The sequence below is a fragment of the Ahaetulla prasina genome, chromosome 1, assembly GCF_028640845.1.
Source record: "Ahaetulla prasina isolate Xishuangbanna chromosome 1, ASM2864084v1, whole genome shotgun sequence".
Lineage (NCBI taxonomy): Eukaryota > Metazoa > Chordata > Lepidosauria > Squamata > Colubridae > Ahaetulla > Ahaetulla prasina.
This window is the reverse complement of record NC_080539.1, coordinates 349,539,717-349,567,185: the sequence shown is the minus strand read 5'-3', so window position 1 is coordinate 349,567,185 and position 27,469 is coordinate 349,539,717. Positions and strand designations below refer to the sequence as shown.

Here is a 27,469-nt window from a genome sequence, read left to right as displayed (position 1 = left end):
TTGTGTTCAGATGTGACAGTGACAATCCTAAATCACAGAAGGCAGAGGGAGGGAGTAATAAGTATTGTGGAAAAGTTGCAGCCCTTCAATTTTCCGTTTCCTTAACTGGAGAAAAATATTTTAGCCCTCTGGGAGGGTTTTTGTTTTTTTGCATTTCTTATATTCTTCCCTTGAGAATTAGCATTTAGGATCGTTCTGATTGCTGGAAAAACACTGTTCAGCCCCTTGGTTCCAATTCTGCCCGATTACTATTAGGGAATAGGATAAGGGCTTTATGATTCCTCGTCATAGGAACGTCTATGGAGAGTCGCAGTCATCAAGGTCATGGTTGCCCCAAAGGTGCTTTTTTTAAGAGGCAACTGGACTTTCAGATTTTTTGAAAAAAAGCAGAAAGTCCAGTTGCCTCTTGAAAAAAAGCACCTGTGGGTCGTCATAGGAATGGCAGGGTTTTTTTTTCTTGCTGTTTTGATCGTGCTTATTGCTTGCCCCTCGAAGCAACTGGAACGACTGGAAAGGCGTTTCGTAAACTCCACAAAATAATTACCCCACCTCCCAATTGCTTCCGCAAAACAGATTCTAATAATGATTCTAACAGACTGCAGTAAAAGTTCTTTAAGCCTTTCTTGCCTCGCTTTCCGCTTGGCTGCTGTTGCATGCTAAGGAAATCGCAAGCCAACCCGGGAGTGACCGGTGTGAATCCCATCTTGTTTCATAAGTCTATGCTCAGAAAAACCGGGGCTTGTCTGGCGTGCCGGAACCGGAACAGGAAGTCGTTGCTGCTTCCTTCTCCCGCGTGGGAAATTCGTGTTACGTTCCGGCTCTGCGCTGAACTGCGAGTTCGGCATTTTTACGTGTCAGGGTTTTTGATTTGATTTTGTTTTTTTCTTATTGAAGGCATAACAAGCGGGTGAGTAGAATTTGATGAGCACATGCCGCTTTTTGGATAGCCAAACACGGGGAAGGGAAGGGGAGGAATTAGTGGTGGGTTTCAAATTTTTTTACTACCGGTTCTGTGGGTGTGGCTTGATGGCCGTGGCATGGCTTGGTGGGCATGGCTTGGTTGGTATGGCAGGGGAAGGATACTGTAAAATCTCCATTCCCTCCCCACTCCAGGGGAAAGTTACTGCAAAATCCCCATTTTCTCCGGATCAGCTGGGACTTGGGAGGCAGAGAATAGATGAGAGTGGGGCCAGTCAGAATTTTTACTACCGGTTCTCCAAACTACTCAAAATTTCTGCTACCAGGTTCTCCAGAACTGGTCAGAACCTGTTGAAACCACCTCTGGGGGAATGCACCCTGTGCATATCAACTTCGAAGTTAAGGGAGCCCACTCCAGAAGAAGTGTGTTAAGTATTGTGTGTTAAAACTGCTTCAAAATCTTTTCAAGTAAGATTTGGTCCACATATTTTCTTTCTTTGCTTTAACTTATCCTATCCCTTCTTATACGGCTGTTACGTATAAACTGGGTTAACAAAACCAGAAATGAGGAGGTGATAAGCCGCTTGGGGAAAGCAAAGGGAAGTCATCAAAGCCATTAAAAAGCAAAAGTTAGGATATTTTGGATATGTGTTGTGACACCCAGAAAAATACGCAGCCTTCACTTAATCCTCCAGGGAAAGATTGAAGGCAAACGAGGTCCAGGCAGAAGAAGAATATCATGGCTTTAAAACCTAAGGGACTGGTTTGGACAAAACTCAGCAGCACTTTTTCATGCAGCTGTTGACAAAAATAGGATTGCCAACATCTGATGACAGATATGGCACAAGAAGAAGATCCTTCTTACCTATATAAAATCTCTTAAATAGTGATCGGTAGGTAAAAGATGCAGCTTTTTCACAAGGTTCTGGTATGTTGTTACAAACTTGTCAGCTGCATTGGTACAAACCTGATACCTTCTTGTATCGGGTTTATTAATTGTGAGCAGCAGCTATTTTTAATTTGTTTTTTAAACGTGTTTATATTCCTGAACGTAGAACAGTTTGGTCTTTGAAGGCATGTCGTAGTGTGTAAAAATAAGTTAAATGTGTTTCTCTCCTTGAGGCAATCGAAGAGAAGAACATGGTGCGCAAACTGAAATTTCATGAGGAGAAGCTTCTCAAGAAGCTAGACCTGGTGAACTGGGAAGCTGCATCAGGCAATCTAGCTGAGCTACGTGTGCTTCGCCGTTTTCGTATACAGCGGAGGGAAGATTACACTCGCTACAATCAGCTTAGTCGGGCAGTTCGGGAACTAGCACGCCGAATCAGAGACCTGGGTGATGTACCAGAATCAGCAGGTTTCCGCACTAAGAGCACTGCTGCTCTTCTGAATAAACTTTATGCCATGGGTGTGGTACCCTCTAAGAGCTCTCTTGAGCAGTGTGATCGAGTCTCAGCCTCTTCCTTCTGCCGTCGCCGTTTGCCTTGTCTGCTCATAAAGCTCCGTATGGCGCAAAACTTGAAATCTGCTGTGACCTTTGTGGAGCAGGGACATATTCGGGTAGGGCCAGAAGTTGTAACAGACCCTGCATTCTTGGTGACCAGGGCCATGGAGGACTTTATTACCTGGACTGATTCCTCTCGCATCCGACAACATGTACTCAACTACAATCAGGAACGGGATGATTTTGACTTCATTTGTTAAGAACAACTTTTCTTTGGTTAACCATTTGAGTGATTACACCTTAAATATTTAACTCAGTTGGCTTCAGGAGGTATCCTGCTAGTACATTTCTGTCTTTTATTTGTTTTGCTTGTTTAGTTGTGCAAACAGTATGTAGTTGTATACAGACTAAACCAAACCACAACCTTTTGTGATCAGGTGCAATTTTTATAAGTGTATGGTTAGGGTTTCTATCAGAAAGAAGTTGAGGACAGCAATCTCATACGGGCATCTTGTAAAACATCCTATATGTTCATTTTTATTGATTTCATTTGGATCACAGTGAAGATTAATAATTGGATTGCATCTGACCTCTTTCCAGAAGATGGTATCAAATGTTCCATCTAGAATGCTTTAATTAAAACAGACTTTATTATTCCCTTTTGATCAAGATTTGGATGGCTGCCTACAACAAATCTATGCAGTCATTATTTTAAGATTTTTTTTTCTTGGCATCTCAACAACTTTATATTCTGTTTGTTTCTATAGTAACATGTTCTCTATTAGTGTACAAGCTGTTATGCCAACGTTAAATTGTTGGCTAGAACTTAAGGTTTTGAACTGGTTATTGACTGTACGTCTTTATCTTATCCATAATATCTACAATAATGGAAAGAATTTTACTCTGATTATGGTTATAATATTGTGTAATACCTCAAAATATTAATTTTGAGTTCAATTTTGAAGCATAAAGCTATTTAAAATCTTTGTGTTCTCTGTAAAAAATTTTTGCTTATAGATGGCCTTGCTTCTATTTGTTCACATATATATTATAATCCTGTTTCTTTTCATTGTTATATGCACTTCTCCTATCTGCTCTAAAAAAACAAGGAAGTTTTAAGATATTTCCAAACTGCACATTACCTGTAGTTACTGAAATGCAGTTGATAATGATAACTTTTGTCCTAGAGCAGCTGACCTCAACCTTTCTGGCTTGGTGGCTCAACTGGGAGGCGGGGGGGGGGGGGGGGAAGAGAAGCAAGCACATGCAACTCTATTTGCATTCACACAAATGGAGCTTAGCACACAAATGCCCACTGTTGCACAAGTGGAACTTTGCATGCAAGCGCCTGCCACTCGGACAAGTGGAGATGCATGTGCACTCGCCCACTGCTTGTGTGATCCCGTTCCAAACAGGCCATGGCCAGTTCTGAATGCCCCATGGAGCGGGGAGGGGATGGTTGTATGCGAGTGACTGCTACTTACACAAGTGGAGCTCAGCTCATCAATACCTTTATGAACTTTGAGCTTGTTCATCAACCCTCAAACATGAAAATAATAAATGCTACTTTAATAACTCCTGGTGGTCAATATTGATCACATTTATTTATCAAATTTAGGTACCACCCATCTTGCTACCTAGGTGACTGGACAGATTCCAGGTAAATAAAATCATATAAAAAGGTACAGTTAAAATACACATGAAACAGGATGGAAAACAAATCATTTGCAGAATGCATTGAGAAAGGCATTTTTTTCCTTAAAGGGAATTGAAGAGTATATTAAAGGTGTTTTTACACAATATGCTAAGCCATTGTTTATTGAAAAATTAGAGCTGGTTGGATTCACACTTAAGATTGATTAGTTAGAGCAGAGGTCCCCAAATTCTTCAGCTCATCAATACCTTTATGAACTTTGAGCTTGTTCATCAACCCTCAAACATGAAAATAATATGGAAATATATATTAAAAATATATGAAAATAATAAATGCTACTTTAATAACTCCTGGTGGTCAATATTGATCACATTTATTTATCAAATTTAGGTATCACCCATCTTGCTACGTAGGTGACTGGACAGATTCCAGGTAAATAAAATATAAAAAGGTACAGTTAAAATACACATAAAACAGGATATGGAACAAGACAAAAACAAAAGTTAAAAGATAAGTTGAAAGGTGGAAGAAGCACCCTCAAGGCATCAACCACGCTCAAGGCCGCATGGCGTTCCTGGATGCCCACACATAAGGCCAGGAAAACTGGGCCAATCTCACCTCCAGGGGGATGACATTTCATAAGGTGAAAGCAACAGCAGAGGAAGTTATTTTCTTAGACCCCATTAATCAAAGTTACATATGCGTGTATCTGCCCAACTTGAGCAATACGACTGGACAGCTCATAAGAAATAACCAAATTGAAACAGTAATCAAGAATAAATAGTAACACTATGTGACCTGGCTCACATATTCTCTATGGGAACTACTCATCTTGACCCCAATGTTTGGGGAAATAATCATGTTTTTAAGGCCTTTTCGGAAAGTATTATTTAAGGGAAAAGTACGAGCATAAATCGACTCCAGAGGATGGTAGAGGACAGGAAGGCCTGGAGGAATGTCATGGGGTCGCGATGAGTTGAACACGACTTTGCAACTAACAACAACAACCCCATATAAGAAAGAAGATAAAATCTACTAAAGATAATCAAAAATAACAGTAAGTCAATAGAATGTTGACAAGCAATTTGGATTGTTGTATGAAGAAATGTTAAGACTGCAAAGAAACGAATGAAATAATGACAGCTATTTTTTACTATAGGAGTAGTTGGGCTTGAATTGGTTGCTTAGATTTGTTTAAATGACTGAGGTGTCTGAATTAATTAATTAATGCTTAATTTTTTTTTAATAGGGAGACTGAGATATTGAGGAATTGTGGCAAACACTGATACCAATAGATGAGATTCTTGAAGTTACTACGGTAACAAATTGAAAATAAAAAAACAAAGGTAATTTCCACTGAAAAATATACGAAGTGAAATATATAGTTAGTGACCTACTAAATACATTTTATATCCCTATAAAGGTGGCCAATTTAAAGCCACCTTAATTTTAAAACATGCAGCTATGGGTAAAAAGTAGTGCATCTATGCATTTGTTGAGTGGAATGAATGTCAAAAGAAGCTGGAAGGGTTATTTATAAGAGTACAAGGCTATTTTGTTACATTGGTCTGCAAGTTAGATATGTCAGAAGAAACAAAGTTGAATACAGTGGGAATGTGTTCCTTAAGAATGTGTAGGGTAAAAAAAGAAGTAGCAAGTAATGAATGAATATAAGCTGAATGTAAATGACTGTAGTGGTCATGTTGTCATTTTTGTATATCTTTGCACACATGCAAAAACAAAGGTATTCGGCTGGTAAAATCTTAAATCAGGAACTTTAGGGAAGAGAACTTAAGAAAGATACAGTATATACTGGCTGACATCTAAGAGACTCACAGCAGTTCTGGCTGTTGAAGATGAATTGCTGGTTTTAGTAACTGGTAGAACTGGTTAATTTAAAATGGACATGCCAGTATTATACTGCTGAAACTTTGTTTTGTTCCTGCAATCTGAAGCGGAGAAGGGCATCATTTGGGAAATGTTATGGCTGACAAACAAGAGGAGGTATAGCAGGACCTTGTCTACTCTTTGTAGATGATCCCACAGAGATTAGTGATAGAAGGGGAGGCTTTGCCAACCAGAGGAAAGCCAACTGGCAACTTGACTAACAGAGGGAAAATTGGCTCCTTTTTAATTCTGGATAGTGGTAGTGGTAGCATTAGTACTGTACTAGTATTTACAAACACAGAGGGATACGTTTATTTTATTATCATATTAACAGAATAACAGAGTTGGAACGGAGCTTGGAGGTCTTCTAGTCCAAGTTCTGCTCAAGCAGGAGATGCTATGTCCATGATGGTGAACCTATGGCATGCGTGTTAGAGGTGGCACACAGAGCCCTCACTGTGGGCCCGTGCGCCATCGCTAGCTGGTCTTCTGGTTTGCCGGCATGCACATGTGTACTGATTGGTCTTTGCGCACGTGCTGAAGTGCTGGAAACCTGAAGACCAGCTGGCTGGTGCATGCCCGCATGCACTGGCCAGCTGGTCTTCCGGCATTCCGGTGTGTAGACATGCGCACGCACACGCATGTTCTGGTTTGCGCACTCAGTGCCAAAAGGATCGCCATCACTGCCCTATATTATTCCTGATAAACGGCTGTTCAACCTCTTGTTAAAAATCTCCAGTGATGAATCATCCACAACTTTCGGAGACAAGCCATTCCACTGCTTACTTTTATTATTAATAATAATAAATTATATATAATTTAATAAATACGTAGTATTATTTATATACTGCCCAACTGGCAATGACTAAGTACATATATACTAAGCTAATGGTATACGTTGCAAATATAGACATGCTTAGAGAACCTTGGATTACACTACTGTATTCAGGCAACACTTCAGTTACAATGCCTTTTTAGTTCTCAGGCCAAAGCCTCATTCCATTTGCTGGTTCTTACAAGTAAAAGAGGTTAATGAAGGTAAGAGAGTCTAGGCTTGGATGGTATAGCTATAATTAACTTTGCAGAGGAATGTTATCTGTTTGCTTAATAAGTCTAAAGTAGTGTTGTGTTATATTTTATGGTTTTCTATCTAAACTATGCTCAGAGATAACTGGTTGCAAGTACAAATTTGGTTATACATATAAAGTGAAAGAGGATCAAATTGCAAAACTAATATACAAAAGAACAGTAAATAGATTAAAAGGAAGACAGATTGAGAAAGTTCTGGTTGTATGGAATTGAGAGTTCAAAAAGGTGAAAAGCTTAGAGAACAAAAACTGAGGTGTGAGGCAGTATATGAACATGATGGAAGCAAGGATAGAAAGTTACAAGAGGTATCTTCAAACAAAAATAATTTTTTCAGCAATGCAGTAATAGACCGTGTATTAAGCAAGGAGATAAGATTTATCAGTGTCCCCCAACCTTTTTGTCACTAGGAACTGGTTTCTTGGAAGATAATTTTTCCATGGATGGGAGGGGAATGGTTTCAGTTTTGCTAGCTTTCCCCCACCATCACCTCCAGTTGGGCAGCCCAGTTCCTAACAAGCCATGGACCAGTCCTGGTCCCGGTCCATGGCCCGGGGTAAGGGACCCATGGATTAAATGACTTTTTTTATTCCTTCCAACTCTATAATTCTACGAATTTGAAGAAAATTATTAAAAATTTATACATAAAACTGTATATTTATTATTGGTGCTTAATTGAACTTGTTTTCTCTGATAGGAACAGATTAAATGACTTTTGTGATACCTTCCAATTCTATAAAGCTATGAATTGTAGCAAATTTATTTAAAAATTATCTGGCGATAAAACTATATATTTGTTATTGGTGCTTACTTAAAAGTTGTTTTTTCTGTAAGAACAGCTTAGGTGAGACAAACTTATTCTATAATAGATCATGAGGGTTGTCATTTAAAGTGTTGTCATTTTTCAACTTCAACCAGAGAACTAGTGAAGACTACTGAGAACAGGTAAGCCCCAAAGTTATTGGTACAATGCCTGTGAGGTAACTCAAGTCCAATAACTCTGCTTGCTTGACCTTCACACGGGTGAAATGCTCCCGGTTCGGACCAGATCGGGCAATCAGGTAGCGATGGGGGTGGGTAGTTTGGAGAACTGGTAGCAAAAATCCCTGCCCCACCCCTCCCCATGCCCACCCAATCACCTGGTCCCCACTTGCCTACTTGGCAGCTTCCTGCTTCTTTCCTGCTATTCCTGTCTTGCTTCGACTGCTGCAATCAGTTGCATCAGCTAGCAACTCAATCTGCCTGCCTTGTCCCTTCAATTGGATAAGTAACGGGTGGGGGGAGTTTTAAAAAAATAGTTAATTGGGGTTTTTTTTAGGAGTTTTATTTTTTTTAAACATAGCAATTTAAAGTTAAGGAAGTTTAAAATTTAGCTGTTTTTATCTAAAAATGTAAATTAAATAAAATAATAAAATAAAATATTTGTGCAGCTTTCTGAGATTTTGTGTGTTTCTGTAGTGTTTCACTCTAACTACACAAACACACAAAATCTCACAAAGCTGTATGTGGCATTTTGTGTGTGTGTTGTGTGTGAGTCAGTTGTGTTGTGCTGTGTGTGTGTAAAGTGTGAAAGTTGGTTTTTGAGCTTTTTGTGGCTGTGTGAATGGCCCCTGCAACAAGCAGGAACCATTTTGGGTGAAGTGCAGCTACTTTTACATTGTGTGTGAGTCAGTTGTGTTGCGTTGTGTGTGGGTAAAGTATGAAAGTTGGTTTTTGGTATCTCTTATTGTTTTGTGTACTTTATTATTTTTATTTATTATTATTGGTCACGCCAACCCGGTCACCTGACCACCAAACCACGCCCACCAATTAAGCCACGTCCACAGGACCGGTAGGGAAAATTTTTAGATTTCACCCCTGCCTTCACACGTACAGATGGAACCCTAACTGAAGTTCTCTTATTCAGATTTTTTATGTTCCAGAAAAATGCATTTAACAAGAACCTTTGAAGAATTAAATAGTACAGTGGAAGAAGTTGTTGTTTAAAACATCTATCTCAACTTTCTGCAAAACTCTTTCAACATGGATTTCTAGAGGGCAGGCATTGTGGCGAAGAAGGCATTCTTCCTGGGTCCCAATAGATGGCACTGTTGAATTGAGGTGAACCAAAGAAAGCCAACTCTGCCAGCTTTTACTGGATGGGCAGACACCATGGAAGATGGGTGATTCCTCAAATTCCTTGGCCCATTTTATCTATATAAATGTTTAGATATTTATTTATTTATTTCATATTTTTATACCGCCCTTCTCCGAGGACTCAGGGCGGTGTACAGCATAAATAAAACATAGATATCGAAAAATTTTAAAATACAATATTCAATTAAAAATCTGATTCAATAAGCTGCATGTTAAAATTACTGAATAAAAAGTTAATAAATAAATTAAAACCCCTTAAAAACCCACTAAAAACCCTCAATATAAAATTAATCATTAGGCCAGCCCTGCTTGATGAAAGAAAAAGGTTTTGAGCTCGCGCTTAAAAATAGATATAGAGGTAGATTAGATAGATGGATGGGTGGACAGGCAGACACAGAGAGAGACAGACAGAGAGACGGAAGATCTATTAGCTGCATACAGGCCAAAACCATTATATTTCTTCAGAAAAGTCTGATTCAAATGACTGAGTAGTAGCTTCCATTTGGATTACTGTAAAAGCAGACTGACTTCACACCTACAGAATGTACATATCAAATGTTTCACCTTAATATTTTTTAAAAAAAGCATAGATGTAGATTGAACTGATCAGAAGGAATGTGCATACAGTAATTGAAAAATAAAGAAGGTATGATTAGGAACATGAAATTCCACATTAAACTATAATCTGGTTTTGTTGTTGTAGTTGTTAGTTGCAAAGTCGTGTCTGACCCCATGGACAATGTTCCTCCAGGCTTTTCTGTCCTCTACCATCCTCTGGAACCCATTTAAACTCATGCCTACTGCTTCAGTGACTCCATCCAGCCACCTCATTCTCTGTCGTCCCCTTCTTCTTTTACCCTCAATCTTTCCCAGCATTAGGCTCTTCTCCAGTGAGTCCTTCTTTCTCATTTATTTTTTATTTTGTCATATCAGTATATATAGGCATTAACATGAAATGAAATAGCTATATAATGACCAAAGCATTTCAGTTTCATCTTCAGGATCTGGCCTTCTAAAGAGCACTCAGGGTTGATCTCCTCTAGGATTGACTTGTTTGTTCGCTTTGCAGTCCAAGGGACTCGCAGGAGTCTTCTCCAGCACCAGAGTTCAAAGGCCTCAATTCTTTGGCGCTCAGCCTTTCTCATGGTTCAACTTTCACAGCCATACATTGCAACTGGGAAAACCATAGCCTTGACTATACGCACTTTTGTTGGCAGGGTGATGTCTCTGCTTTTTAGTACGCTGTCTAAATTGATTTGCCATAGTTTTCCACCTCAGGAGCAAGCATCTTTTAATTTCTTGGCTGCAGTCCCCATCTGAGGTGATCTTGGAGCCCAAGAAAATAAAATCTGTCACTACCTCCATTTCTTCCCCATCTATCTGCCAGGAATTGAGAAGGCCGGATGCCATGATTTTAGTTTTCTTAATGTTGAGTTTCAAGCCAACTTTTGCATTCTCCTCCTTCACCCGTATCAAGAGGCTCTTTAGTTCCTCTTCGCTTTCTGCCATTAGAGTGGTATCATCTGCATATCTGAGGTTGTTGATATTTCTCCCGGCAATCTTAATTCCAATTTTTGATTCATCCAGTCCCACCTTTCTCACGATGTGCTCTGCATATAAATTAAATAGACAGGGTGACAGTACACAGCCTTGCCGGACTCCTTTCCCAATTTTGAACCAATCAGTGGTTCCGTGTCCAGTTCTCACTGTTGCTTTTTGACCCGCATACAGGTTTCTCAAGAGGCAAATGAGATGGTCTGGTATTCCCATCTCTTTAAGAACTTGCCACAATTTGTTGTGATCCACAGTCAAAGGCTTTAGCATAGTCAATGAACCAGAAGTAGATGTTTTTCTGGAACTCCCTAGCTTTCTCCATGATTCAGCGTATGTTGGCAATTTGATCTCTAGTTCCTCTGCCTCTACAGAATCCTGCCTGTACTTCTGGTAGTTCTCGATCCACATACTGCTGGAGCCTAGCTTGTAGGATTTTATGCATAACCTCACTAGCATGTGAGATGAGTGCAATGATGCGATAGTTGGAACATTCTTTGGCATTGCCTTTCTTTGGAATTGGAATGTAAACTGACCTTTTCCATTGTGGCCATTGTTGAGTTTTCCAAATTTGCTGGCAAATTGGGTGTAGCATTTTTACTGCGTCGTTTTTTAAGATTTTGAATAGCTCAGCTGATGTTTTTCAAAATACACCCTATCTGATAACAGTGTTGCAACTCCTCTAGCTTTTGAAGTTCCAAATGCTTTTTCATATATTTGCATACCTTTTATATACATTCTATTTGAATCTTCAGATTTCTGATGGGTTTCTTGTAAAAATAAAATATCTGGTAAATCTCTTTTAATCTTAAATTCCAATCTTCTTCTTTTAATCTGATTCCCTGTACCCTTCACATTCCATGACATTATTTTTATGACTCCCATTTAAAATATAAATTTTTCAATCCTATCCCCGCATCTTCCTTTCTGTGCCCACAACCCAACATTAAACTCCCATATAACCAACATTTAACATATAAAAAACAATAAGAAAACCAAGAAAAAACAAAAAACAAGACAAACAATAAAGTACAAACAATCTTCTTCCCCCACATCCTCATCGGTTTCGCCTCTATAAAGAGAATGGGGGAGAGGGGACGTGCCAATGCCCGGGCCACTTCTTTCGGCTGTCTATTTAAATTCATCACTCAAAAAAAGATAGTGATGGTTCTCTCCGCATTCAGCTTCATATTTTCCAAGACTCTTATCTGCTTCTTCTCCTACTGTATCCTCACGACTTTTCTTCTGTTCAACCAACACAGGTGATATTTCTTTCCTCTTTAACCCTTTAGGTCTTGCCTCCAATAGCCCCTTTCTTCTTCTGGGGTTGATGTTTCCACGTATGTTCCACCCATCTTAAGCATTTGATCTTTTATCTCCATTAAATCCTCCATCTCAATCAGTCCAAGCTCCCGTAAATATAATAGCGCATCTATGTCTGGGGTAATTGTACGCATCCTTCCTTTATAAAAAAATTTCAATTGTTGTGGTGGCCTCCAATTATATTTAATTCCATTATCTCAAAACTTTTGTAATTGGTTTTAAAAAAAATCTCCATGCCCTTTCTTCTCTTGATATATCTGGGAAGACTTGAATAGTCTTCCCTTCAAACTTCAAAGCATCTCCCATCTCTCACCTTGGCCATAACTTCCAACTTATCACCAAGATTTGCAAACCTGACAAGCACATTCCTGTTAGAACCATTTTGCCTTCTATACCCAATTCTAAAAACACTTGCCAGGTCTGCTATTGTAAACGTAAGTTGCGTATCCAGATCATTAATCCATTTCAAAACCCACTGTTTCAATTTATCATCCTTCTCTTCTGAAATTCCTCGGATAACCAAATTATATTTCCTCATCTCTTCTTCCAAGAGACAAATTCTCTTATCTTGCTGCTCATTTTTATAAAATATTTCACCAATTTGCCGATCCAATTTTGCCTCATGTACATGTATCTGCTCCATTTCATCTTTAATAATTGTCATTTCCTCTCTTTGCTTTGCAAAATTCTCATTCATCTCTTGTTTCATCTTCTTCATTTCGGATGTCAGTTCCAATGTCATATTATCCATACGCTCTGATAGTCCTGCTATTTTTTCCCCAATTTTATTTAAAGCTGCAGCAAGTTGCTGCGTTTCTGAAAGTTGTTGAGTCATTTTGAAAAAAAACTAAAAAAATTTCCAAACTAGGATTCCAAACCAATTTTACAGAGGGTCTTGACGAAGATCAAGGGACGGCAATCTTTTAATTGAAGCGACGTTGCTTATTTAATGGTTATCTCTCAGTAGCTTATGACTCATAGTCACTCCACAAAGAAACACAGAACCTCACAGTTTTTAAACATTAATCAGCGCCATTTTTTCTCCACGTCAGCAAAGGAGAAAGAAAAAAAAAACCAGCTTGAACTTCAAAACAAGTCCTTTTTTTGTTTTCTGTGATATAAACAAGCTATTAATTTCCTCTCAAAAGAAAAAAAAATAAAGAAAAAATTATCCACCCAGTGAAATCCTATTGCTGGCAATCAGTCCAACACAAAAGATCGGTTTCTCTTCAGTTAAATTCTTCTCATTAACAAATTCAGTCTTTAATATTCACACCTTAGCCTCAGCAATAAAAAAAGTTTTTTAACACAGAACATGATAATTATAAGATAATTATAATAGGGAAAGCAAGAGACAACAATTTATTCCACACTTATCGTGTCTGCCAGTCGGCTCAGTCACTCCCATGCTGTAAAAACTCCTTAATTCAAACAGTTTCAGATGACCTACCAGTTTTAAATTTAGCTGTTTTATCTAAAAATGTAAATTAAATAAAATAATAAAATAAAATATTTGTGCAGCTTTCTGAGATTTTGTGTGTTTCTGTAGTGTTTCACTCTAACTACACAAACACACAAAATCTCACAAAGCTGTATGTGGCATTTTGTGTGTGTGTTGTCTGTGAGTCAGTTGTGTTGTGCTGTGTGTGTGTAAAGTGTGAAAGTTGGTTTTTGAGCTTTTTGTGGCTGTGTGAATGGCCCCTGCAACAAGCAGGAACCATTTTGGGTGAAGTGCAGCTACTTTTACATTGTGTGTGAGTCAGTTGTGTTGCGTTGTGTGTGGGTAAAGTATGAAAGTTGGTTTTTGGTATCTCTTATTGTTTTGTGTACTTTATTATTTTTATTATTTATTATTATTGGTCACGCCAACCCGGTCACCTGACCACCAAACCACGCCCACCAATTAAGCCACGTCCACAGGACCGGTAGGGAAAATTTTTAGATTTCACCCCTGCCTTCACACGTACAGATGGAACCCTAACTGAAGTTCTCTTATTCAGATTTTTTATGTTCCAGAAAAATGCATTTAACAAGAACCTTTGAAGAATTAAATAGTACAGTGGACGAAGTTGTTGTTTAAAACATCTATCTCAACTTTCTGCAAAACTCTTTCAACATGGATTTCTAGAGGGCAGGCATTGTGGCGAAGAAGGCATTCTTCCTGGGTCCCAATAGATGGCACTGTTGAATTGAGGTGAACCAAAGAAAGCCAACTCTGCCAGCTTTTACTGGATGGGCAGACACCATGGAAGATGGGTGATTCCTCAAATTCCTTGGCCCATTTTATCTATATAAATGTTTAGATATTTATTTATTTATTTCATATTTTTATACCGCCCTTCTCCGAGGACTCAGGGCGGTGTACAGCATAAATAAAACATAGATATCAAAAATTTTTAAAATACAATATTCAATTAAAAATCTGATTCAATAAGCTGCATGTTAAAATTACTGAATAAAAAGTTAATATATAAATTAAAACCCCTTAAAAACCCACTAAAAACCCTCAATATAAAATTAATCATTAGGCCAGCCCTGCTTGATGAAAGAAAAAGGTTTTGAGCTCGCGCTTAAAAATAGATATAGAGGTAGATTAGATAGATGGATGGGTGGACAGGCAGACACAGAAAGAGACAGACAGAGAGACGGAAGATCTATTAGCTGCATACAGGCCAAAACCATTATATTTCTTCAGAAAAGTCTGATTCAAATGACTGAGTAGTAGCTTCCATTTGGATTACTGTAAAAGCAGACTGACTTCACACCTACAGAATGTACATATCAAATGTTTCACCTTAATATTTTTTAAAAAAAGCATAGATGTAGATTGAACTGATCAGAAGGAATGTGCATACAGTAATTGAAAAATAAAGAAGGTATGATTAGGAACATGAAATTCCACATTAAACTATAATCTGGTTTTGTTGTTGTAGTTGTTAGTTGCAAAGTCGTGTCTGACCCATCGCGACCCCATGGACAACGTTCCTCCAGGCTTTTCTGTCCTCTACCATCCTCTGGAGCCCATTTAAACTCATGCCTACTGCTTCAGTGACTCCATCCAGCCACCTCATTCTCTGTCGTCCCCTTCTTCTTTTACCCTCAATCTTTCCCAGCATTAGGCTCTTCTCCAGTGAGTCCTTCTTTCTCATTTATTTTTTATTTTTTATTTTGTCATATCAGTATATATAGGCATTAACATGAAATGAAATAGCTATATAATGGCCAAAGCATTTCAGTTTCATCTTCAGGATCTGGCCTTCTAAAGAGCACTCAGGGTTGATCTCCTCTAGGACTGACTTGTTTGTTCGCTTTGCAGTCCAAGGGACTCGCAGGAGTCTTCCCCAGCACCAGAGTTCAAAGGCCTCAATTCTTTGGCACTCAGCCTTTCTTATTGTCCAACCTTCACAGCCATACATTGCAACTGGGAAAACCATAGCCTAGACTATACGCACTTTTGTTGGCAGGGTGATGTCTCTGCTTTTTAGTACGCTGTCTAGATTTGCCGCAGCTTTCCTCCCCAGGAGCAAGCGTCTTTTAATTTCTTGGCTGCAATCCCCATCTTCGGTGATCTTGGAGCCCAGGAAAATAAAATCTGTCACTACCTCCATTTCTTCCCCATCTATCTGCCAGGAATTGAGAAGGCCGGATGCCATGATTTTAGTTTTCCTAATGTTGAGTTTCAAGCCAACTTTTGCACTCTCCTCCTTCACCCGTATCAAGAGGCTTTTGAGTTCCTCTTCGCTTTCTGCCATTAGAGTGGTATCATGTGCATATCTGAGGTTGCTGATATTTCTCCCGGCAATCTTAATTCCAACTTGTGATTCATCTAGCACTGCCTTTCTCATGATGTGCTCTGCATATAAATTAAATAGACAGGGTGACAGTACACAGCCTTGCCGGACTCCTTTCCCAATTTTGAACCAATCAGTGGTTCCGTGTCCAGTTCTCACTGTTGCTTTTTGACCCGCATACAGGTTTCTCAAGAGGCAAATGAGATGGTCTGGTATTCCCATCTCTTTAAGAACTTGCCACAATTTGTTGTGATCCACAGTCAAAGGCTTTAGCATAGTCAATGAACCAGAAGTAGATGTTTTTCTGGAACTCCCTAGCTTTCTCCATGATTCAGCGTATGTTGGCAATTTGATCTCTAGTTCCTCTGCCTCTACAGAATCCTGCCTGTACTTCTGGTAGTTCTCGATCCACATACTGCTGGAGCCTAGCTTGTAGGATTTTATGCATAACCTCACTAGCATATGAGATGAGTGCAATGGTGCGATAGTTGGAACATTCTTTGGCATTGCCTTTCTTTGGAATTGGAATGTAAACTGACCTTTTCCATTGTGGCCATTGTTGAGTTTTCCAAATTTGCTGGCAAATTGGGTGTAGCATTTTTACTGCGTCGTTTTTTAAGATTTTGAATAGCTCAGCTGGAATACTGTCTCCTGCACGAGCTTTGTTGTTGCTCTGATTTCATAAGGCCCATTTGATTTCACATTCTAGGACGTCTGGCTCAAGGTCAGTGACCACCCCATCGTGGTTATCAGGGATGTTAAGCTCATTCTTGTATAGTACTTCTGTGTAATTTTGCCACCTCTTCTTAATCTCTTCTGCCTCTGTTAGGTCCCTGCCATTTTGGTCCTTTATCATGCCCATCTTTGCATGAAATGTTCCCTTCATATCTCCAATTTTCTTGAATAGATCTCTGGTCCTCCCCATTCTATTGTTTTCTTCTATTTCTTTGCACTGTTCATTTAAGATTGCATTCTTATCGCTTCTAGCTATTCTCTGGAATTCTGCATTTAACTGGGTGTATCTTTCTCTTTCTCCCTTGCCTTTTGCTTCTCTTCTTTCCTCAGCTACTTGCAAAGCTTCCTCAGACAGCCATTTGGCTTTCTTGCATTTCTTTTTCTTTGGAATGGTTTTAGTTGCTACCTCTTGTACAATGTTGCGAACCTCTGTCCATAGTTCTTCAGGCACTCTGTCTATCAGATCTAATTCCTTAAATCTATTTGTCACCTCTACCATATATTCATCAGGGATATGATTTAGTTCATACCTGAGTGGCCTGGTGCTTTTCCCTACTTTCTTCAGTTTAAGCCTAAATTTTGCAAGGAGAAGCTCATGATCTGAGCCACAGTCAGCTCCTGGTCTTGTTTTTACTGACCGTATAGAGCTTCTCCATATTTGGCTGCAGAGCACATAGTCAATCTGATTTCTGTGTTGACCATCTGGTGATGTCCATGTGTAGAGTCGTCTCTTAGGTTGCTGGAAAAGAGTGTTTGCTATGACCATCGTATTATCTTGACAGAATTCTATCAGCCTGTGCCCTGCTTCATTTTGTACTCCAAGGCCAAACTTGCCTGTTATTCCGGTAATCTTTTGGCTTCCTACTTTAGCATTCTAATCTCCCATGATGATAAGGACATCATTTTTTGGTGTTAATTCTATCAGATGCTGTAGGGCTTCATAGAACCGGTCAATTTCACCCCCTTCAGCACCAGTGGTTGGGGCATAGACTTGAACTACTGTGATATTGAATGGTTTGCCTTGGATTCGAACTGAGATCATTCTGTCATTTTGGGGATTGTATCCCAGTATTGCTTTTCCTACTCTTTTATTGATTAGGAAGGCTACTCCATTTCTTCTGAGGGATTCTTGCCCACAGTAGTATACCTGATGGTCATCTGAATTAAATTCGCCCATTCCTGTCCACTTTAGTTCGCTGATTTCTAAGATGTCGATGTTCAGTCTTGTCATCTCTTGTTTGACCACATCCAGCTTGCCTTGATTCATGATTCATAGGAACCTGGATCTTACATTCCAGGTTCCTATGGAGAAAAAATCTTTACAGCATCAGATTTTCCTTTCACCACCAGATACATCCACAGCTGAGCGTCCTTTCGGCTTTGGCCCAGTCACTTCATTCTTTCTGGTGCTACTAGTACTAGTCCTCCGCTCTTCCCCAGTAGCATATTGGACACCTTCCGACCTGAGGGGCTCATCTTCCGAAGTCATATCTTTTTTCCTTTTTGTACTGTCCATGAGGTTTTCATAGCAAAGATACTGGAGTGGGTTGCCATTTCCTTCTCCAGTGGATCACGTTTTGCCAGAACTCTCCGCTATGACCTGTCCGTCTTGGGTGTCCCTGCACGGCATAGCTCATAGGTTCATTGAGCTACGCAAGCCCCTTCGCCACGACAAGGCAGTAATCCATGAAGGGGATAATCTGGTTTACCTGGTTCATATAAAGTCTGAAAGCAGGATATCCAATTAAGTAGTTTTACAAACCATGTATTAACCGTGATATGTCAATCCAGCCACTATTGTTGGAAGAAATATCCATCTGGGTTCAGTTCCAAGTGGGGACAAAGACACTGGAAACATGGAGGCTGCTTGGAAAGATGGTTTAATGGTGGCCAGGATCACATGGCTTGAGATCCTGAACAGAAAAGGGCCGAGATCCTGTGTGCTCCCTGGTTTTATGCTTTTTCTGAGCTTTGAACTTTCTGGGGCACAGGAAGAGTATCCTGATTGGCTGTCAGACTCCCAGGGGGTGGGGGTCTTAGCTAGCCTTGCTGGCTGATGTAATCTTCCCAGGTGCCATGTGGTGAAATGGTAGAGGCTAATCCTATCATGTCCTGAGGGCCATGTCTTAATCCCATCACCCTGGAGCTGAAGGTCTTCTGTGTTGTAGATAAGATGTCTTTTGTCTTTCTGGGGCTATTAACAAAGGTGGGGGCCGCTTTCCAAGAGCATGTTTCTCCATTTCTCATCCAGGGAAATATATTCTGCCTTTTTAAATATTTTCTAAAACATTTCATTCTTCTAGGAGGGGGGTGGGTGCTAAATTCCTACACTATATCTTCCGTCTTCTCCAATGCTATTCCTTTCGTTTTCTAAATTGCTCAGTGAGAGGCTTTTCTCACTTCTCTTCATGTCCCTTGATTGGCAAATCTGCCACCTTGAAAAAATGGGGCAGCATCTCCAGCCAATCATTTTTCTCATTAAAACAAGCACCATAGTGATAAAAGGGGTATTATTCAGCAGTTGAACACCTTGAACAGTGCCGTGATTAAATCTCCTGGCCACCCAGAAACAAGAGTGATATTTTCATTTATCTCTGGAAAGATTATAAAAGAGAGATAGGCCTACTGATAGGGAGAAAAATATACAACATGCTATTTTTAATTTTTAATAATGGTATGTGAATCCCTGGCAATGCGAGGAAGCTGATAACATGCTAGATTTAAACTCGTTTTATAAAAAGATGTTATCACTCTGCCATTAAAGTTAGTATTACACTTCTAAAAAAACAAGCAACCCAGCTTTAATAGGCTACACCAAGGTAGACTCCAGGGAAGGCTTGAAGAATCCTTTAGTTGTAGATTTTTTAAATAAATCCACCTTTCCCTAAGTTTAATTGTATTTTGTTTGTGTTCATGTTGGTGTTTTTTTAGGGGAGGTGTATAAATTAAGAATACATTTAAGGGAGATAATTGCAAAAAGTATAGGAGCCCCCGTTTTTTGTTTTTTTTTAAAAATAGTACAGTATTAGGTTGTCCCAAAATGAACATATTGAATAAAAAAAAACATAGCAAGTACCTGACTTTAAAAAGGGGTAAACCTGGATCTAATTTTGCGTGTAATGTTAAACGGAACCAAATCGGTAGCACCAATGGTCGACACCTGGCTTTTAAGCGAAGGTGCTCCCAGCCTGCTCTACCGCTGGCATTTTGCTAGATGTATTCGTGTCGTAAAAGAACATGGCTTTTGTGCTGCCGCTGCTGCCACTGGAGGTGGCGGAGGGGGAGCGGTGTATATACGACGGCTTCTACTTGGCGCACGGCCTGAGATTCACTCAGAAGTGGGCGGCTGGTCCGCCGGTTCCTGGCACGGCGGAGGAAAGCGAGCGGGCGGAGGAAGCCGCCGGGGTCAAAAAGGGCCTCCTCGCCTGGCCCGTCGCCAATCGAGGGCTCTCGGGCGGTTCCGGACTCGGCATCGCGGCTCCGCCTCGGGCCTGGATTGGCGAGAGGCCTCGGCGGAGGCTCCTCCCCGCCGAGTTGGGGCCGAGCGAGGGAAGGGGCAAAAGGAGACGTCGGCAAAAGGAACCGCGGCGGGAGACGGCGGAGGCCCCGGGAGCTTGCCGCTTGGTTCGCCTCCTCGTTAGGTAAGGCACCCGCAGGCCCCTTTAGAAACGGCCGGCGCCGCAGTCGCCTTGCACCCAGCTACCTCCCTTCCCGTTCCGGTGGGACCGGGGGGTCCCCTTTCTCCACGCCTGATGCTCGCGAGGGGCTTCCCGGCCATCATTCAAGGACACATTTCGGAAGAAGCAGCCACGGAGACCTGCTCCTTTCCTCCCCCCTCCTCTCCTCTCTCCGCGGGTCTATTTGAGAGAATGGCCGTGCGTTTTTTCCAGTATCTAAGAGGCTGGAAGGGGAAATGATGAGTTTAGGAGCAGGACCCCTCTCCACTCCGGTATGGGGGAAATTGAGGGTGGGGACTCCTTTCCTTGATTATCATTCAGAGTAAGGGAATTTGAATTTTTCCCCCATATCCGAAGGTGGTGGAAGGGGAGAAGGGGAAGGGAAAGGGAGGAAAATAATAATGCTATATAAAATCGAGGTTTTTGAGTTGCTGCTTCTGAAAGAGACCTTCTCTCTCTGGATGAGAGATGAAGGTCCTCCATGTTTAGATTTTGCTTTAAGATGCGTTTGCTTTCACAGTTGAAAAAGGCGGCTCAACCTTCTGGGTTTTTTAAAAAAAAAATTTATAAACCCGAAGGGGTCTTCTCTAACATTTCATCATGCAGGACTGCTCTTGCTTGCAAGATTTGGAAGTATCATTGGATATTGGGAAATATAATGATGTGAGGGATCTATGTCGGGGCTTTGGAATAACAATTCATTTCAACCATAATTAAGATTTTCCCAAACCTTAGAATCAACATTTAGCTTGAGCGGACTGTTATCTGCTCCACTGCAATAATTACAAGACATACCATTACAAGACATGCAGGGTTGGAATCCCAGCCGAATGAATTTGTAAAATCTAACAAAATGATTGGCTAGCTGTATTATAAGGGCTCCTGTCTGTGATTTTTGAACTTACAGTATTATTATTTTTCTGTGTCTGTCTGTGTTTCCAGCATGTGGAAGAAACTGGTGTATCTTTGCACCTTAGGGAACAGCTTCAGTGTATAGGAGAGATGTACTTATCTAGGCACTCTCTTAGGCCTACAGGTAAAATCAAATACCCGTGTCATCAATTTCATTCCAAATGGAAGACTTAAGAATTTATTTTTTTTAAATCTCAGTTCAACTTTCCTACTTGTTGTATTTCTTCTTTCCCCCCCACCTCTTTTAGCAGAGTTTATATCAACTGTTGAAAAATCAGCTTTAAACCAGAATTGCAATTGAATGTGGTGGTGGAGGAAAAATGGGAATTAGAAATCAGTCTAAAAGTCTGGTGTTGGTATTTTGGATTCATTAATGTCTGCTCTTGTCCATAATAGTGGCAGCTCTTATTTTTGATTGGGTTTATATGCATGAATAATACTGTGATGCTAGAACCAGTTTCTTGATTCTTCTGAATGAATGACTTTCTCATTTCCTGTGTGGTTGCAAGATTTATAAGATTGCTTTCAGATCTTACTTATACATTTATGTACACAGGGAATGGATCACGTGGCTCTAGGGTAGCATTCAAGTCTTGGTTTAATTCCAAAAGTCCTCTGAAATAGAATTGGTCAAACTTCTGATAAGAGCTGTTAGTCCCTTCTCTGCAACCTGTAGTTTGAGAGAGAAAGGATATTAAAGAAAAAAGAATATGAGAGAGAAAAAAGAATAAAGGGGTGTCAGAGGAGTGTTTCTGTTTTGGATTGTGGCTTCTATATTGCTTGCTTCAATTTTGCCCATAACATGGTTCCCTGTAGAGTTTTTATGTAATACAACCCTTGACAGAAAAAAGTAGCTTACCCCTGCTTTAAAACAATATAAATGTAAACCTTCAGGAAAGCTTAGTGTGCAATGAAAAACATGATCTTCACATTTCTGCTTCTGTTGAGCAAACTAGCCATTCATCCTTTAAAATGCTCCAGCTATTACTGCTATTGCTTACTTTTAAATACAGTTTTTTCTTCAAGCAGTGATAGCTAGGACAGTTTTCTTGTCTGTTCCTTTTCTGTCATGCAAGCATTTATATCACTGTGTTTTTTTTACTGGGAAACTGATGAAAATCTACTGAAATTGACAAGTAGTATCAATTAGATACCACGATCAACGACAGTTTTAGCTTCCTGTTTTTGAATCTGTATCGTACCCTTCCTTAGTGCCCTTCAAATATATTGGACTGCAGCTTCTGTAAGTGCCATTCAGCATGGTAATAGACAATGGGAGTGAGATATTTGATATTAAAACAGTCTTTGGGAATCCTATAGTACTAAGGAGTAAACAATTTGCAACCATCACATTCTATATAAGCCACTCTGATAACATCCAGTTTATTTCCATTTGGAGATAGGGAGAACAGAAAATATGTAACGTAACAAAGATTTAATTTTTAAGAGAGGACCCTGGATATTAAAATGTTGCCAATTTTGCGATAAGGTTCAGATTTACCTTGGTAGTGAAGTGCTTACTATTATGTACCATCATGGAGATATATCTCAAGGTGACACAAAAACAATTCAAAAATTCAAAAGCTCTTAATAAAACACCTTAAAAAACCCTAAACAATCTTTCTGGTTTTTCTTCATGTAAACAACAACGGTATAACATGCAATATCTGCAGTGCCATCATCCAGATTAAGCTTCAGTATTTCATTTTGCTGAATGTCTAAACTTTGTCTTGCATATTTAGACATCTATAAACTATTTAGTTCCACCTAACTTTGGAATGATGTTGTATAGCGATTGGTGGTGGTATGGTGCCTCTATGACTTGGGAACCATAGTTTATAGATAAGCAATGTTTTCTTTAAATGCAATATATTAATACAATAGATACTAAAAATAGTTTGTGGGTTTTCCCTGCTTTTTTGAGTGTTTTGTTACCTTCCTTTCCTCTGTCTCACTGTTGTACAATGACAGTTACATAAGGAAGGTATTGTGAAATTGGATAAAATGTTGTAATATGCAGAGCAGCACTTCTCAATATATTAATATTGCATATTAATGAGCTCAAAAGAGTGTGTAATGAATGAGATAGCATCACATTTAAAATATTGAGCAAGGTAGTGTCTGAAACCAATAGTGATGTGTTCAATGGCCTGGTTAAATATGTTAATATTTTTCTCTTTTTAAAGCAAAATCAATAAGGATAGTAACTTTGGTGATCCTTTCCAGATTTGTATTTACCAAATGTTTACAGATGTATGTTTCAGCAATACTATTAGATTACCATCTTGAGCCTTTTTATTAACAAATGGAAAGAACATCACTCTGGGTTATTAGATTAAAATATAGACACAAAGAATCAAAATTCACTTTTTCTTACTTGGTCTTATTTTTCATCAAACCAATGTGTTCCTATGGGCAGAATAATCAAAGTATAATTACGATTAGATTTAATTTGTGTTGCATCTTCTAAAAGGCAACATATATATGATTGCCTTCTTCTTTATCCCATCACGTTCTTGTCTGCAACGTGCCTTCATCCATACCTATTGAGGATAGATTACAAGCCTTTATCAAATGCAATTTGATTCCCTTGATAAGGAAGTATAGAATTCCATCTTCCAAGCCTAGTTAGAATACATGCATTCCATTCAGACTGGAAAGGAAGAAAGAATTTGATTTCTTCATCACTTGCTGTTCCATTGTGTAGGTAAAATATTGATTGGTTGAAAGTGTTAATATTGCTGTCTTTAAGATCTCCTTATATTTCCATCCTTGTTTGAGTGCCGGAAGGTATTTGCTAATAATTTGGAAGGCAGAGAATTTCATGAATTTAGAGGCTTTAAACTTAAATCAGCCTTGTTAATTTGCCATGTGTGAAATCACAGTTGAATGCTTATATTCTTATTTTGATGACAGAGATACTCCGATAGCTTTTAAAGATAGGTGGCACACAACCTCTTCCATTTAAACTTAAGGAGCTCAAGTGCTGCTGGTTTGGGATATAATGAGTGGTTTGGAGCACTGTATACTGTTTAATACAAAATAATCCATCTTCTGTTTTTTTTAAGAGTTGTGAGGCTTATAAGAGTGAGTTTGTTATCTTTTATTTTAGAAAATGACACGGCTGACCATATGTAGATGTGGGAATATGCTTTTATCTTGGCTGCTTGTTGCAGTTATCACTTCAAGAATAGTCATGCCTATAGCATATCATGTGAACTGTCAAGAGCCATATGGGGTTGTGTTGAGGTTAAATAAAAAAATAAAAAAAATACTTAGTGTCAAGAATTCTGAAACTTACCTGAAAAGACATGGAGAAATCTGGTCAGGGATCCTATTGGCAAATACTGATCATATTCAAGAAACCGTGGTCAGGGAACTGATACACAAATTGTCTCACACTTAATCAAGAGAAGTACTCTTACAGTAGAATATTTGTAGCTCAAGGTTGAAATGAGATTCTTTGAGGCTCTCTGAGCTTGGTTGTTTTCTTGCACACATTTCATTACCCAAACTAGGTAACATCATCAGTGCTAATTCTGTGGAGCTTTTTGGTTCATTCAAGTCATGGTTGTCCCCAAAGTGCTTTTTCAAAAGACAACTGGACTTCCTTTATTGTTCCTTGAAGACGTTTTGCTTCTCATCCAAGAAGCTTCTTCCTTTCTTTCAGAAGCTTCTTGGATGAGAAGCAAAACTTCAAGGAAAAACAATCTCCAGTTATCTTTTGAAAAAGCGCTTTTGGGATCCATGCTAGTGATGATGTTACCTAGTTTGGATAATGAAATGCCTGCAAGAAAATATCCAAGCTCAGGACCCCTCAGAGAAGTACCCTGATAGCACTTTCCCTTTCTGCTGCTAAGACCAAATATCATAAAAAACGTTTTACTAGGAAGCACTTCCTATTTTTAAAATATATGTATACGAACTGAGAGCCATTGTGCATGTTGTGGGAAAAGGCTAATCCTTTTTATTATCCTTTATGTTTCCCCAAAGAAACTGCCACATACCTCTATATATGTCAAATGAATAACACCATAATACAGTAGTCCCACGTACCTCATGCCCTTTCTGTAGAGCTTCCCTAACTGTAAATTAGCGTAGTAGCCTGGATTTAGATATGTCAAACCATGCTTACAGCAAATTAGCGTTGACAAATTCATGTTCTAGTTTTGGCTGCCACCATAAGGGAAACTGTAACCTGGCTTAGCATATAAGACAGTCATGGGAAAGCAATTAACTCTGACCATTTCTCCCTTTGTCTCTGCTCCAGACAATTTGGTGCTAAACAAATATACATGAAGTGTTGCTCAGAGATATCATCTCTCACATGTTCTGTTTTTCTTTGGGGGAGCTCCCAGTTTTGGAGCCTGACTTCAGCATGGTATTTTCTGTCAAATTCTGTACAATAAAAAAGCAAAATATTCTCTGTTGCTGCTTTTGCCTAAGGTCATGGATAGAGATGGATACTAATGAGGCAGCTTTAAAAGTACCACATAATAGTTTACAAACTGTATGTGGACTATAAAACTCTTCAGATACTAATCCTCAGTGTTAGTCCCAGAAGGGCATATTTGAGAATGGAACAATAACTTACAGTATTTCCCAGATGTTATTTAACTTGTCCAAATAGAATTGTGACATTTGACATACTTCCCTGTCTCTCTACTTCCCAGCAAACCCATAAATTACACTTGCTGTTTCTACTGTAAACTTCATTTACCTCTGGACTTTTACCAGCGTCAAGTGTGGTCCTTAAAATCATAAGTGGAAAATACTTGCAGTGCATTTCCTCAATAATAGAATGCCTAATTTTTAGCTTCAGGGACTGGGTGTGCTTGGGATACTGAGAGCTGCAAAGCAAGGGAGTGGCAGTGACAGAATGAAATGTTCAGAGTAGTTTCAGTAGTTGTGCTTCTTTTGCACTCAGCATATATATATATTTATATATCTCTCTGGTTGCTTGACCCTGTTTTATCAATTGTTTTTACTGGGATTTCAATAAATACATGGCAGCAAAAATAAAACCTTGTTGTATTGAGTAATCATTAAACAGTCAGCACCACTCCCTTGCACATAGTCTGTACCCATTTCCTGGTCTTGTATGATTTGTTTCCTTTTAGAAAATATTTAAAAACAGGGCTGTATTGCGCATACTTCTATTGAGTTTTATGTTTAGATTTTCTCTCAAATTGAGTACTGAAATCACTTGACCTTTTATAGCAAAAGGGCTCTGTTTCTTGAACCACAAAAGGTTCTCTCAACAATACACGCATCTACAGAATATTCTTTTTCTGTATTTTTAAAGTGATAAAATAGGTCATTTTATATAAATATTATATCCCACTTTGCTTTGCTGGCTGACTCAGAGATGGGGAGACTGTGGTCTGAACCGACATCTCCCAGCTTTAATCCATATTGGACATGCTGGGTCACTGTATAGAGCGGTAACATTTAGAGAATCATGGGGTTGCCGTTCCTGGACTGGCTGATATGTTGCTGAACATACTAAAGGTTTTTTTTACACATTTTAAGACATATTGTTGCTATGGAACAATATGTATGGAACCAAATTTATCAAAAATAGTAAATATGTCATGTCTAACAATCTGGTAAAACTGCTCAAAAATGTATTGTCCTAATCACAGTATATTTAATTGCAATTTGTGAATTGTTCAATCTGGCCTGGAGTGTCGGAGCAACTGGGTATGGAGTCCCTGACATCAAGGCCTATATTGACTTTAACACCAATTGATTGACTTGATGGAGAATGGCTAGTCATCTGTACCTGGGGCAAGTGGGACCGTTTGGGTTTGAGGACAGAATAACGGCCCCATGGAGCCCTGGAAGTCCACGGTTCATCTCGCCAGCCAGGGAGCCTAACCTTGCTATAATAACCGCGCTACAATAACACCTTGACATTTTCACCGGCCTGGATGGACTGCTGACCGTTTTGTATTTGTATTTTTATTTACCTATGCGAAGATTTTCAACCGCGGACCTTCTTGCCCTGCGAGACTCCCCTCTCTCGCAGGTCTGGCCCTCCACATTATCGAGGGCACATCTTGAGGACGGGTTTTGGAACCCCGAGAGATGGCATGCAAATCTAGGAGGCTTAGGGATTTTAATGAACTCTTTTAGTCGTTTTTATTGGGGGATTTTAAGGAAATTTTAAGGGGAGGAAAGGCGGGAGTTGGGGTAGCCCGTCGAGGTGGGGCCAGTCACTGCTCGTGTTTGCGGCGGAGTGTTAATAGGTCCGAAGGTTCCGGGGGAGGGTGATGTTCCAGGTGACAATTGTGGTTCCATCTGTGTGGTTAGTGGGAGAGGCAGATATGGCGGAGGGGGGGGGCCGTATCGA

At 39.5% G+C, this 27,469-nt stretch overlaps 2 protein-coding genes across 4 annotated transcripts in view; both read left to right on the top strand.

Moving 5' to 3' along the window:
• Positions 1-657: 657 nt before the first annotated feature.
• On the top strand, positions 658-3,378 carry IMP3 (IMP U3 small nucleolar ribonucleoprotein 3). Of its 2 annotated transcripts, XM_058163033.1 has the most exons (3): positions 658-907; positions 1,245-1,386; positions 2,041-3,378. In XM_058163033.1, the coding sequence occupies exon 3, from the start codon at positions 2,059-2,061 to the stop codon at positions 2,620-2,622; it is 564 nt and encodes a 187-aa protein (XP_058019016.1). In that variant the 5' UTR covers positions 658-907; positions 1,245-1,386; positions 2,041-2,058; the 3' UTR covers positions 2,623-3,378. The 2 variants fall into 2 exon arrangements, with proteins under 2 accessions (XP_058019016.1, XP_058019015.1); XM_058163032.1 differs by lacking the exon at positions 1,245-1,386 and having other exon boundaries at positions 684-907.
• Positions 3,379-19,950: 16,572 nt separating this feature from the next.
• FBXO34 (F-box protein 34) overlaps positions 19,951-27,469 on the top strand; it is an 84,476-nt gene continuing 76,957 nt past the window's right edge. Inside the window, exon 1 of one of the 2 annotated variants that reach the window (XM_058163023.1) lies at positions 19,951-20,166. The gene's annotated coding sequence lies outside the window, so the exon portion shown is untranslated. Of the gene's footprint in view, positions 20,167-21,205; positions 21,239-27,469 lie in introns of those variants that run through there. The other variant, XM_058163024.1, reaches the window with a different exon arrangement.

Excerpts from the sequence above, each read along its gene's own strand:
- IMP3 (XM_058163033.1), top strand. The coding sequence starts at position 2,059 with ATGGTGCGCAAACTGAAATTTCATGAGGAGAAGCTTCTCAAGAAGCTA.